The sequence below is a fragment of the Centropristis striata genome, chromosome 6 (genome assembly GCF_030273125.1).
Source record: "Centropristis striata isolate RG_2023a ecotype Rhode Island chromosome 6, C.striata_1.0, whole genome shotgun sequence".
NCBI classification, from domain to species: Eukaryota; Metazoa; Chordata; class Actinopteri; order Perciformes; family Serranidae; genus Centropristis; species Centropristis striata.
In genome coordinates, this window is record NC_081522.1 from 68,572 (window position 1) to 82,721 (window position 14,150).

The 14,150-nt window shown below is 39.8% G+C and overlaps 1 protein-coding gene across 1 annotated transcript; it reads left to right on the forward strand.

The window, feature by feature from the left end:
- The first annotated feature begins 1,034 nt into the window (after positions 1–1,034).
- Positions 1,035–13,823, forward strand: tcp11l1 (t-complex 11, testis-specific-like 1). Its single transcript, XM_059334350.1, has 10 exons — positions 1,035–1,209; positions 2,234–2,374; positions 3,029–3,161; positions 3,243–3,363; positions 4,656–4,876; positions 5,726–5,862; positions 6,810–6,979; positions 10,833–11,014; positions 13,276–13,448; positions 13,537–13,823. Exons 2-10 carry the CDS (start codon positions 2,242–2,244, stop codon positions 13,758–13,760), a joined length of 1,494 nt encoding a protein of 497 aa, XP_059190333.1. The 5' UTR covers positions 1,035–1,209; positions 2,234–2,241; the 3' UTR covers positions 13,761–13,823.
- The last annotated feature ends 327 nt before the right edge of the window (positions 13,824–14,150 follow it).

Below are 14,150 nucleotides of genomic sequence, written 5' to 3' on the forward strand. Positions count from 1 at the left end.
ATTTACCTCTTTTATATTATTGGAATTACAATACCAGTGGGGACTGTTTTTTTGTTGTTGTCTTTATTGACAATTAAGGAACATTACAATCATTAGGTCAGACAAATGTCACGAAACAAAGAACTAATCAGGAGAAATGGTAGTAAAAAATAAAATAAACCAAAAATAATAATAATAAAAAAAAGAAAAAGAGGTCACGCAGAGAGTATGAAGTACATAAAGTCTGTTCATTCACTGATAATGACAAAAAAAGTCATATAGTCATTACAAATGAAGGTTATACATTCATCAGGCTGCCATAATATTGAAGAAATAGTTAATTTTTTTTGTCTTTTACAATTCTGAGAGACTTAAGAAGATAGTTGAATTCAAGTAGAAACACCTTAAACTTTGGCTTCGCTTTGATAAATCTGTGTTTGTGTATAAAGAACTTACAAGAGAGAAGAAACTGGTTACAAATTCAACAGATTTGTTACAATGAGTAAAATAATTATAATTATTTCTCAAGTCCATCCAAAAATCCTGCACAACATTAATCACAAAATACATGAGCAACAGATTCCTCCACATCACAGAAGACACATCTACTATCCATATCCATAAACTTACATAGCATTGCATTGCAAGGGTAGATTTTGTGTAAAAAGTGTATTTCTTTAATCTTATTAGAGATGCTAATGTTATAAGGCAGTAACCATTATTAGCTTTCTTCCAGCCAACATCATCCATTAACTCATGCCAGTAGAATTCCCTCTTGGAGAAAATGTATTTTTATCATGGATAGTATTCCTTATTCCTTATTATTCCTTATTATTCCTTATTATTCCATGGTTTATCCAGGAGAGGGCTGCCAGTGGGGACAGTGTGCGGGAAGTGGGCTCGCCTGTGACGTCACGTTAGCCCCGCCCAATACCGGAAGAGCCGCTTGGTTCTCGGCTACGACGTCATAAATCTGGAGTTTTCTGTGCTGAAACAAAGCTCCTGGTGTTGGAGACTCAGTCCGCAGCGGGGAGCTGAGACTGGATCTGAGACTGGAGCTGAGACTGGAGCTGAGACTGGGATAGTCCGGGTTAGCAAGGAACAGCTGGGTCACGAGGCTTTGTTGTTGTTGTTGTTGTTGTTGTTGTTGACTGCTGAGGCTGAAGCTAACGGTTAGAAGCTGGGCTGCACAGCTAGCATCTCTATCCTCCTCCGGCTGCAGACATCAAGGTGAGTCCCGGAACCACAGACAGGCTGTCAGACACACAGACAGACAGACAGACAGACTAGCAGCAGGCTGTGTTGTTGTTGTTGTTTATCTCTGCTGTGTTCAGCTTAGCATCGGACAGGTAACCTCCCTCTGCTGGTCTATGACGTCATCATCTCCAGACCACAACAACAAACCTGCAGCTCCTCATCTCTCAGTCTGGAAACATCCCAGTCAGACTGGATGTCTAGCTAGAAAACCACTAATACCACTGTTGATGTGTTAGTCGATGACGTCACACTGTTAAAATAATCGCCTAAGTCATTTTTTAGTCAAAATTGTTTTTTTTTTGCCTAAATCATCTCCTCGTGATGGATAAATCTCCTCCATCCTCAGATCAGATCATGATTTTACCCTTTAACATCATCACTTCATCAGATCAGAACCCAGCAGAGAAAGAAGAGCTAGAGGGATCATTGTTTGATTGTTTATTATCAGTTTAGTTTATCACTGTTTTATTGTTGACACTAATATTGGTAACACTTTATTTTGAAGGTGTCTACATAAGAGTGACATGAGTGTGTCATAAACATGACATGGGATGTGTCATGAACATTAATGACACTTTGAAGTGACATTAATGCTCATGATACTTGTCATGTCATGTTTCTGACAGGCTTGTGTCACTCTTATGTAGACTCCTTCAAAATAAAGTGTTACCATATCTTGCTTAAGTCACAAAGGCATGTTCAAAAAATTAAAAAAGTCTTTTTTTTCTCTTAAGTGACATAATTTACACACAGTGTTATTACTATGCCAATAGACATCCTTTGTTACATCCTTTTTGAGTGAAATGATCAATAAATGTCATATGTTACACTTTTGGTGAAGTTATTTGTGTTTCCTGCAAAACTTTTTTTGTGTTTCCTGCAAAAAAAATGAGTTAGGCGATTATTTTAACAGGGTGATGATATGTAACAGCAAATTCTGCAATAATTTACTGACTTTTAGCACTGATTGCAACTTTAAACATCTGTTATGTTGCAGACCGAAGCATGCCAAGGGAGACAGAGGGAGGAGGAGACAAGGAGTCAAAGGATGAGAGGACACAGGAGGCTCCTGAGGAGACAGTGAGGAAGAGGGTCCGGGCAAATACTCCCAGTCCCCACAGGGAGAACACTCCTCAAGGTAGGAAACAGGTTGAGTTCAGAGGGAAAATGATTAAAGACAGGTCCATGTCAGTCTGATCCTGGGTCAGATTCTTCTGGTTTGGTGGAAGAAACTCTCCAAGAGAAAGAGATTCATTGTGTGCATGTGTGAGAATATCCTCAGTTGTTTTTAGCATTAGATGGAAACCAACCAAACAAGCTTTCTTTTGTACAGAGAGGAAGACTCTAATGTTCATGTGAGGTATAACAGGCGTTCCTCCAGGGTTGGTCCTCTTCCTGTCTCAACTCTAGAACAACACAGATCTCCAGTTTCAGCCTGTCAGCACTTCACAGTGTCCCGGTCTGACTGGACAGATAGAAAGATATAAAGATATACAGATATAAAGGTGTGCTGCTGCAACATCTATATCATATTGCTACCAGTAAAGCTGTTTGGAATGATTGTGCGGCTGTTTAGCCATGGCCGTGGTTTTAACAGAGGTCTCTTGATTGTTAGACGCAGCACATTTAATGGATGTTTGACAGGATGTTTTGCAAGTACTGTAACATGATTGGCAGCCAAAACACACAGTACATGCCACACCACTAAATCAACCTGAAGGTTTCTAGCTTGTTAGTCCACTGATGTGTAACTCTGTTGGAGTAATAATGTAAAGAGGTGTTTCCCCCCCAGCCAGCCCCCCCAGGTTAGTGTCTGTGGAGGAGCTGATGGAGACGGCTAAAGGAGTCACCAACATGACTCTGGCCCATGAGATCATGGTCAACCAGGCCTTCCAGGTCAAACCTGCAGAGCTTCCTGAGGGCAGGTGAGACTTTAAACAGGTACACTAACTTTCTTTGAGTCCTTTGTTGCTGTGAGAGAAACCGTCCCTCCTGTCCCCAAACAGCTTGGAGCGCAAAGTGAAGGAGATCATGCACAAAGCCTTCTGGGACTGTCTGGAGGCTCAGCTGAAGGAGGAGCCGCCCGTCTACGGACACTCCATCAAGCTGCTGGCAGAGATCAAAGAGGTGAGCCCAGTTATTTCATTAAGTTGTTCTGAAAGCTGCTGGTGATGCAGCTATTAGCAGACTGGTAACATTTAAAAACATAGAGATAAATCCCAGTGACTCTTAGTTGCTAAGTCGATTTTTGTTGTTGTTTTGGTCTTTGTCAGCTCAGGTTTCTTCAGTAGATCAGTATTTTTTTATGCTTTCTTATGCTGAATGACATTCTTACAAGAAATGCATCAGCACATCTTTTATAAACGCAGATTTAAGGTGCTTTGCATAATTCTTTGTGGAAAAACTTGACGAAATTGTATTTTTTGTATTTTGTATTCAGCCAGGAATTTAATTAAGAATGGTTTATCAACACTATTTACAATATTCTATTCACTTACGTTATTGTATTTAGGTTGTAAAATTGTACCCTAATTTAATCCTATTTTTATTTTTTATATATTTTTTAATTATAACTGATAACTGACTATTTGTATGTATATATGGGTCATTTCAGAATTGCGGGTACATTTCGCGTCTCCCAGAAAAACCTTTGATTATTTCCCCCTAAAAAAGTATTTACTGGATCTGTTTTAAATAATATTGCTAATTAAATTGAATGTTCACCAATAATAATGTTTGGTGTGTATTTTAGGCACAATTTATATGTAAAATATTAATTAAATGATTCCTACCTGCCAATTTTTGGCTGTCTTCAGCTTGTGATTCACATGTTCATATTGAATTAACATAAAATAATTCATTAAAATTAGCAGTTTTTTTCTGCTAATTCTATAAATACTTATACTTACAGTTGCACAGAGTATTTATTTTCTGTAATACATGGGATTTCAACATTAAAAATATATATTTTTTATCTGTCCCTATGATCCGGTCAACTCTGTTATCTCTGTTATAAAACCACATAAATAACCCTACAGCAGTCAAATAAAAACATGTGACCTGCACCCAGTGATGTCACTTCCTCTTGGAGGAAAGATTTGGAGGGAACTATGGAATGTTAAACTTTCTCTCTCATTAACTTGTAGATAACTCCTATTTTTTTATTTTATTATATATATATATAGCTTTTGAATCTATTGCATTTTTTTAAAATATTAACTCTATTTTCTTCTTCCATTGGCATTACATGCATTTTTTTGTCCTTTTTATGATTTTCTCTCTTATTGTCCACTGGTCAGTGGTGAAGCACATATAATGTTTGATTGATTAAGGACATAAACCAGCCCAACAACTCTTCAGATGTCTCATCTTTCCTCTCCTTCCTTCCTTCCTTCCCTTCTGGTCTGTTCCTCCTCCAGACGCTGCTGTCCTTCCTGCTGCCGGGCCACGGCCGCCTCTCCTCCCGGATCCAGGAGGTCCTGGACCTGCCTCTGATCCAGCAGCAGGCGGAGAACGGAGCGCTGGACATCAGCCAGCTGTCCCAGTTCATCGTTGGGATGATGGGCTCGCTGTGCGCTCCCTGCAGGGACGAGGACATCAACAAGCTGAAGGACATCTCCGAGATTGTTCCTCTGCTCAAGTAAGCCAACAGACTATTATTATTACTGCTGCCTGGTCCAGGCCTTAGTTTATTCTTAGATGATGTAATTCAATTCCAGTCCATTACAGCACAGAAGGCTGCTGGTACTCAAGTTATCATAGAGGACGATAAGAGATGAGCCTGGAGGTCCCACAGCATGATACAGGCTGAAAGAAAGGGACTAACCAAACACTGAACAAGACATTTATAATAAACAAAATGTTCAAATAATTAAGTGAAAAACAGTGTGAAAGGGTCAAAGTTATGAGACGGAACCAGTAAATGTTTTATTTTTATTTTTTTAACTTTATTGACACGTTGCCGTGGATACGCATTGCTTTTCTTCTCTCCTGATGACGGCTCTCCTTGTTAGTGACCTGTCAATCAAAGGTAGCCCCGCCCCAAATCAGACAATTCTTTATCTTCTATTTTCTTCTAAATGGGGCCATTATTTACACAAATAATATCAAATTGTCTTGAATAAGATTTTTTTACTAGCAATTGAGACTATAGTGTTATTTAAGTAAATAAAAAAATAATAATATGTGAGGTAATAAATCAAGTGAGAAGTTTTCTTATTTTGTATTGAAATGAATGGACCCAAATGCTTCTGCGGCCGCCGTCAGCGCCCCCTGCTGGAATTTTCAGTAGAATGCAGCTTAAGGCACTTCCTGGTTTGCCTCCATGCTCAGACCCATTTACTTTTACATTTAGTCATTTAGCTTTTATCCAAAGAGACTTACAGGAGAATAAACCCGGAGGTTGCTGCTGGTTGGACCTGACATATCAAACAGTACCTTTCATAGGATATAAATACAGGAATGATGTGTTCCTCCTCTTCCTCCTCAGGGCGATCTTCTCTGTGCTGGACCTGATGAAGGTGGACATGGCTAACTTCGCCCTGACCAGCCTCAGGCCTCACCTCATGCAGCAGTCGGTGGAGTACGAGAGGAGCAAGTTCCAGGAGTTCCTGGAGAAACAACCCAGTAAGAACTCTAGATAGATAGACTTTATTTATCCCAAGCTGGGAAATTACAGTGTAGCAGCAGCATTACACACAGAGACAATAACAACACAATTAAATAAAAAGAACAACCTAGGCATACTTTAAGCAATAAAATATAAAAATACAATAAAAAATAAAGTGTCTAAATGAGTATGTATTAAGGAGTAGAATAGAATTCCAGTGCAGAATAAATATGAATATACAGTATAAAAATGTCTTGAAACTAAATGAATTAATCTCTTCCATTTAATGAGTCAGATGATAAATGATTCATGCTACAGGAGTAATATATATATATATATATATATTGGGCCAGAGCACTGGTGGAATGTAACTAAGTACATTTACTCAAGTACTGTACTTAAGTACAATTTTGAGGTATTTTTACTTTACTTGAGTATTTCTATTTCAAATAACTTTATACTTCTAGTCCACTACATTTAGCTGACAGCTTTAGTTACTTTTCAGGTCGAGATTTAACATAAAAACATGATCAATTTAAAGTGATTAGACTTTTTTTAGTAGTAGTAGTAGTTAAAATGAGCTCTACCTTGAGAAAATGTAAACGCTGCTGATATAAATGTATCAATAATAATATATTTAGAACATATAAAACAATCTGAGTGGAGCCATTCTGCATAGTGAGTACTTTTACTTTTGATACTTTAAGTACATTTTGATGCTGATACTTTAGTAATTTTATTTTGGTAAGTTTTGAATGCAGGACTTTTATTTTTAGTGGAGTAATTTCACAGTGTGGTATTAGTACTTTTACTGCAGTAAGGGATCTGAATCCTTTCCCACCACTGGGCCAGTTTTTATAGGTATATTTTATTTTATATCATGCATGCAGACATGGCAGCTGAAACATATTGGAGATCATGTTGTGAACAGGCCAATCATGTTAATGATGCTGATGGTGTGTAGATGCCTTAGACTACACTGAGAAGTGGCTGGAGGACACGGTGAGATGTCTGAGGGAGGAGGACGGTTCTAACGCTGCTTCCTCTGAGCCGTCACTGCTTCCTGTTAACGTCCATAACCACGCCTACCTACGCCTGCTGAGCTGGGACCACGCCTCAGACCCCTTCCCAGAGGTAAACACACTCCATCCTGAAGACCAGCATTAACTTATACATCACTTTTAATGCATTCTGCCCCTTGTGATTTCTTAGGTTTGGTTTTGTTGCACCCTATCATGTATTGTTTTCCTGAAAATGTAATATAATTTACACTTAGCCTGATTGAAATGTAATAAGAAGACAATAACGTAATGACACGTCCGGACTGATACTGTAATATTTTAACCAATCATGTAGTCCCTTTAATATTACAGCCATTCATTCAGTTAGAATCACTCAGTACGTTTACACTTTACACTTTACACTTGAGAAAAATGAATTATTGCCTTAATGAGACTATAACTGTACAACTGATGTGAATGTGTTAGTCCGACTAATGTCGGAGTTCTCCAAGTTCCACTTAACACGCCCTGATAATGCCATAGAATAGGATGTATGACAAGACAACAGCTGGTGACATTAGCCCGTCGCAGTAGCAGGTGACATTAGCTGGTGACATTAGCCCGTCGCAGTAGCAGGTGACATTAGCTGGTGACATTAGCCCGTCGCAGTAGCAGGTGACATTAGCTGGTGACATTAGCCCGTCGCAGTAGCAGGTGACATTAGCTGGTGACATTAGCCCTTCGCAGTAGCAGGTGACATTAGCCCGTGGCAGTAGCAGGTGACATTACCTGGTGACATTAGCCCGTCGCAGTAGCAGGTGACATTAGCTGGTGACATTAGCTGGTGACATTAGCCCGTCGCAGTAGCAGGTGACATTAGCCCGTCACAGTAGCAGGTGACATTAGCTGGTGACATTAGCCCGTCGCAGTAGCAGGTGACATTAGCTGGTGACATTAGCCCTTCGCAGTAGCAGGTGACATTAGCCCGTGGCAGTAGCAGGTGACATTACCTGGTGACATTAGCCCGTCGCAGTAGCAGGTGACATTAGCTGGTGACATTAGCTGGTGACATTAGCCCGTCGCAGTAGCAGGTGACATTAGCCCGTCACAGTAGCAGGTGACATTAGCTGGTGACATTAGCCCGTCGCAGTAGTAGCTGGTGACATTAGCCCGTCGCAGTAGCAGGTGACATTAGCTGGTGACATTAGCCCGTTGCAGTAGCAGGTGACATTAGCCCGTTGCAGTAGCAGGTGACATTAGCTGGTGACATTAGCCCGTCGCAGTAGCAGGTGACATTAGCTGGTGACATTAGCCCGTCGCAGTAGCAGGTGACATTACCTGGTGACATTAGCCCGTCGCAGTAGCAGGTGACATTAGCTGGTGACATTAGCCCGTCGCAGTAGCAGGTGACATTAGCCCGTCACAGTAGCAGGTGACATTAGCTGGTGACATTAGCCCGTTGCAGTAGCAGGTGACATTAGCTGGTGACATTAGCCCGTCGCAGTAGTAGCTGGTGACATTAGCCCGTCGCAGTAGCAGGTGACATTAGCTGGTGACATTAGCCCGTTGCAGTAGCAGGTGACATTAGCCCGTTGCAGTAGCAGGTGACATTAGCCCGTTGCAGTAGCAGGTGACATTAGCTGGTGACATTAGCCCGTCGCAGTAGCAGGTGACATTAGCTGGTGACATTAGCCCGTCGCAGTAGCAGGTGACATTACCTGGTGACATTAGCCCGTCGCAGTAGCAGGTGACATTAGCTGGTGACATTAGCTGGTGACATTAGCCCGTCGCAGTAGCAGGTGACATTAGCCCGTCACAGTAGCAGGTGACATTAGCTGGTGACATTAGCCCGTTGCAGTAGCAGGTGACATTAGCTGGTGACATTAGCCCGTCGCAGTAGTAGCTGGTGACATTAGCCCGTCGCAGTAGCAGGTGACATTAGCTGGTGACATTAGCCCGTCGCAGTAGTAGCTGGTGACATTAGCCCGTCGCAGTAGCAGGTGACATTAGCTGGTGACATTAGCCCGTTGCAGTAGCAGGTGACATTAGCTGGTGACATTAGCCCGTCGCAGTAGCAGGTGACATTACCTGGTGACATTAGCCCGTCACAGTAGCAGGTGACATTAGCCCGTCGCAGTAGCAGGTGACATTAGCTGGTGACATTAGCTGTGAAATTAGCTGGTGACATTAGCCCGTGGCAGTAGCCGGTCAGTAGCGACAGCACCGAGTGTCGTCCTGAGGTCAAGCGGCCATATTAACCTGCTGAAACGATGCTGAAACGTTCCCATCAGATGGATTTCTAAGCTTAGCTCCACTAAACTGTGCATGTAAACGCACTCAGTCTCAAATGAAAAAGAACATTTAACGGAGATTGAATCAAATGTTTTGTCACTTGCTGCTGTAACGTTAGCCGTCTTCTGATGGCGTTTAATCTCAGATCCACTCTGATAAAAAGAACAATCCTTCACACCAACCAATCAGCAGGCTGTGGGCAGGTTGGTCTGGCATCAGTAGGATTTTAGTTTAAGGCATCTGTGCCTGATTATAAATTGCCCACATGCCATCTGTGATAAATGTCAAATCCTATATAAAGCCAAAGGTTTACATATCCAAGCATGAGTCTGCTAACATGACACTAACAGTATTATAAACGTTTCACTTTTTTTTATTACAACCATATATTGAATAATAATATTTATTTTTAGAGCACTTTTCAAAACAGACGTTACAAAGTGTTTTATAAAGACAAGTTAATAACCACAGAAGAGCAACAGATAAAAGTAATGTTGACATCATTCTGTGCAATTAAAAGAGGGAAGTTAAAATCAGGTAAAATCAGGAAAGGCTGTCCGATAAAAGAAAGTTTTAAGAAGAGAATAAAAGAGATCACTGACTCATCCCACCTGATCTCCTCAGCAGGTTGTTCCACAGCCATATATATATAGATATATATAGATATAGATATATATATATATATATATATATATATATAGATATATATATATATACTAATGTTCAAACTGATAAACTTCATGGAATTTTGTAAATGTAAATTTTGCAAACGCCTTTTCTAAATGTGATGCCTGCAACACATTTCAAGAAAGTTGTGACAGGGGCAACAACAGAAAGTAGTGGAAGACACAAAGAACACCTGTTGGGACATTGACACAGGTAAACCGGTTGAACAGGTGATGGTGTCACATTCAGGTATGAAAGGAGCGTCCTTCTAAAGGATAAAGGTCAGGACCAGTGGAGTCCTCCGCTCTTCTAGTTTCAGACTAGCACCAGTAGTTAAAACTCCACATGCTGCAGCCCAACACTGTTACTTTCTGTTCATTTATTTATTCAAATTATTCACAATACTACAACGGCGTATTAGGGCCAAGTATGAACATTTTAAAAACACGGACCCGGAGGAGTTGGGTAATATTTCGAGAAAAAAAGTGGCAAATCTACGAGAAAATAAGTATCCGATTTATTAGATTAAAAGTGGCAAATTTACGAAAAAATTGGCCGATTTATGCGATTAAAACAGGCAAATCTACAAGAAAATAAGTGTCAGGTTTATGAGATTAAAAGTTGCAAATCTATGAGAAAAAAGTATCAGATTTATGAGATTAAAAGTGGAAAAGAAAAAGAAAAAAGAAATATCACCCTCCTTTATTATTTTTTTCATACTTGGCCCTCATACGCTGTTGTACAAAACTGAACGTGTTAATGTAGACGGCAGTAATTATAACATTATCCCTCATAATGTAACATTATCTGTGATAATGTTACAACTCTCAGCTATTACTTTACTAATACACATTTTATTCTGTATCAGTCAGGACATATGATTACACTATTGGTCAAGTTAATACATCTTTGGGTTTTAATACATTTTCAATAAAGTTCGGTGCAGATTTCAGGCCATTTCCCCGTTAATAGCTGCTTGTGACCCCATGAACCTGCTGATGAACCCTGCTCCTCCTCCTGTCTGCCAGACGGTGCTGATGGACCAGGTCCGGTTCCAGGAGATGAACCAGGAGATGGAGCGGTTGGTCCAGCTCTCCTCTCTGCTGCTCATCGTCTACACCACCACAGGAGAGGCTATCTCCGGCCTGCCGGGACTCATGGACACGCTGAAGAACACCATCAGCGTCCTGCTGGCAGACATGCACACAGCGTGAGTCCCACGGCTCTGACTACCGCCTCACATATTATATATATAACATCAGATATTCTAACTGTCTCACATGAAGCTGCGCTGGAGAACTTCCTGTTTGTTGAGCTCTGTCTTAACCCATAAGAACCCACAGTGACACTCATGTAACAAACACTTTAAATATTCTAGAACAGGGGTCTCAAACTCAAATAACCCGGGCGGGGGCCGCTGGAGGCCGAATCAAAAGGACCAAAATTACTAGAAATAAAAAAGACACAAAATGACAGAAAAAAAACTGAATTACTTAAAAAAAGACACAAAAAGACCAAAAAAAAGACACACAATTACTAAAAATAAAAAAAGACACAAAATGACAGAAAAAACTAAATTACTTAAAAAAGACACAAAATTACTAAAAAAAAAGACACACAATTACTAAAAATAAAAAAGACACACAATTACTAAAAATAAAAAAAGACACAAAATGACAGAAAAAAACTAAATTACTTAAAAAACAAACAAAGACACACAAAATGACCCCCAACAATACACAAAATTACAAAAAAAAAGACACACAATTACTAAAAATAAAAAAGACACACAATTACTAAAAATAAAAAAAGACACAAAATGACAGAAAAAAACTAAATTACTTAAAAAACAAACAAAAAGACACACAAAATGACCCCCAACAATACACAAAGTTACTAAAAAAAAGGACACAAATTGACAGAAAAAAAACGAAATTATTTAAAAAAGACACAACAAAGACACAAAATGACAAAAAAAAGACACAAAGTTACTAATAAAAAGGACACAAAATGACAGAAAAAACTAAATTACTTAAAAAAGACACACAATTACTAAAAAAAAAAGACACACAATTACTAAAAATAAAAAAGACACAAAATGACAAAAAAAAAAGACACAAAATGACAAAAAAACCCATCATAAATATGTTCTGTGTGGTTCTCTTGGTCTGTGATATTTCCCCCATAACTTTCCTTTATGGATAACTGGCTCTGGGTTCTTATGGGTTAAAGTTTTAGACCACTTTGGATTTATTTTGGTATCTTGGTTTTGCAGCCTGCAGGATATTCTTTTATCAGAATGGTTTCTAAACACTGACTAGCTAGTGAACAGACTTTGGTAAGAATGAGAATTTAGCAGCAAAAGAGTGATATTTGTTTCTCAGGAGTAGGTGGAGACCAAAACAGAGTTAGTAACGAGTAAAACAAGTGAATGTTACATCAGCTAGATGCATGATTCCACATTAATGTTGTTGTTGTTCTGTGACTGCTGGATCTGTAGAAAGACAACATGTCTGCTCACACATTTTCCATAAAAAATGATGATAAAATCAATTAAATTGAATGTTATGGATATAGCCCAGTTCTAGGGACTGTACAGGTCTGACCTTTGACCCTCACAGCCGACAAGGAAAAACTCATTTGACCTTAAACAGGACGGAGACGTGCACTAGATGTTGTTGGTCCAGAACAGATCAACACAGTAGAATACAGTAGATAGTAACTAGTACATTTACTAAGTACTGTACTTAAGAAGTACTTTACTTGAGTATTACCATTTTATGCAACTTTCTACTTCTACTCCACTACATTTTGAGGTAAATATTGTACTTTTTACTCCACTACATTTAGCATTTAGAGATTTAACATAAACATGATAAATTTAAAGTAAGAAGACATTTTCTGAAATTAAACCTCATCACAGTATGTAATGTTATGTTATGTTGTGTTAAGAAGATGAAATGTATCCTACCTTCAGAAAATTAAAATGCTGCTTACATAAATGCATCAATAACAATAATTCAATAATATATTTGGGATATATAAAACTATCTGAGTGGGTCCATTCTGCATTAAGAGTATTTTTTACTTTTGATACTTTAAGTACATTTTGATGCTGATACTTTTGTACATTTACTTAAGTAAGGTTTGCTGCAGGACTTTTACTTGTAGTTGAGTAATTTCACAGCGTGGTATTAGTACTTTTACTGCAGTAAATATAATAATATAGTAAATATATAGAGTGAGAGGGGAGAGAGAGAGGGAGGATGGAGGGAGAGGCAGAAGAACAAGACCAACAGTGGCAATAATAATAATAATAATAATAATAATAATAATAATAATAATAATAATAATAATAGCACTAATGCTTCAATGTTTTCTCTTCAGACTGCTCTACTCCATCAAATGAAAAGTAAAGTGACTGGCTGCAGCTGTGATGTGTGTCTCCTTGTGTCCTGTTGTTGTCTCCAGGTCCTTCAGTGGCCAGGAGGCCTTGGCCTCCATCGGGGAGAAGCTGTGTGAGGAGCTGAGTGTCTGTCTGAGCCAACATGGCTTCTCTCCGTTCTCCTCCCAGAGGAGGAACTCTCTGAAGGGTCAGATCTCTGCTCTGCTCCAGCCGGACCACACCGTCCGCAGGCTGATGGGTGAGAACCTTCAGGGTGATGGAGACTCTTTATCTCAGCTGCTGCTGTGGTGGTCTGATGTGACACAGACCTTCTTCTCTCTCCTCAGAGTCTCGGGTCCAGAGCTACCTGCTAGCCTCCCTGGAGTCCAGCCAGCATCAGACCGCCCCCCCTCTCCCAGGAGGTCTGGTCCCCGTCAGCAGGGAGCTGAAGGAGCTCGCCGTCAGATTCAGTCGACTCGTCAACTTCAACAAGCTGGTCTTCTCCCCGTTCTACCAGAAGATCCTCCAGAAGGTCCTGACAGACGGGGAGCGTCCCGCTGCAGGGACGTAGACTCTGAACTGGTCTGTAGTCCTGCAGTTTCCTTCACTAGTACCAGTTAAACGCTGCTCCGCCTCCCTCACATCCACTCACACTGCTGCTTGTTTGATAAACTCTCAGGCCTCATAACATCCAGACTTCCTGCATTAAGATGCCTCCAGTATAACAAGCAGGGCTGGCTCCAAGCCAATAATACAGTACCTGTCCTGTTCAATACTAGAAACAATACGTAGTGTTAGGGGTACTGCAAACTATCACATGTTTCTAGGTACAGTATAAAATGAACAAAACCAATTTTAAGTTTTAAGATCTAATTAAAGTGAAGAAGACCAGTGATGAGAGTAGATTATCAGTCCTCGTTAGCCAACACTTCTCAGAGTGACACAGATTTAGTTAAAGTAT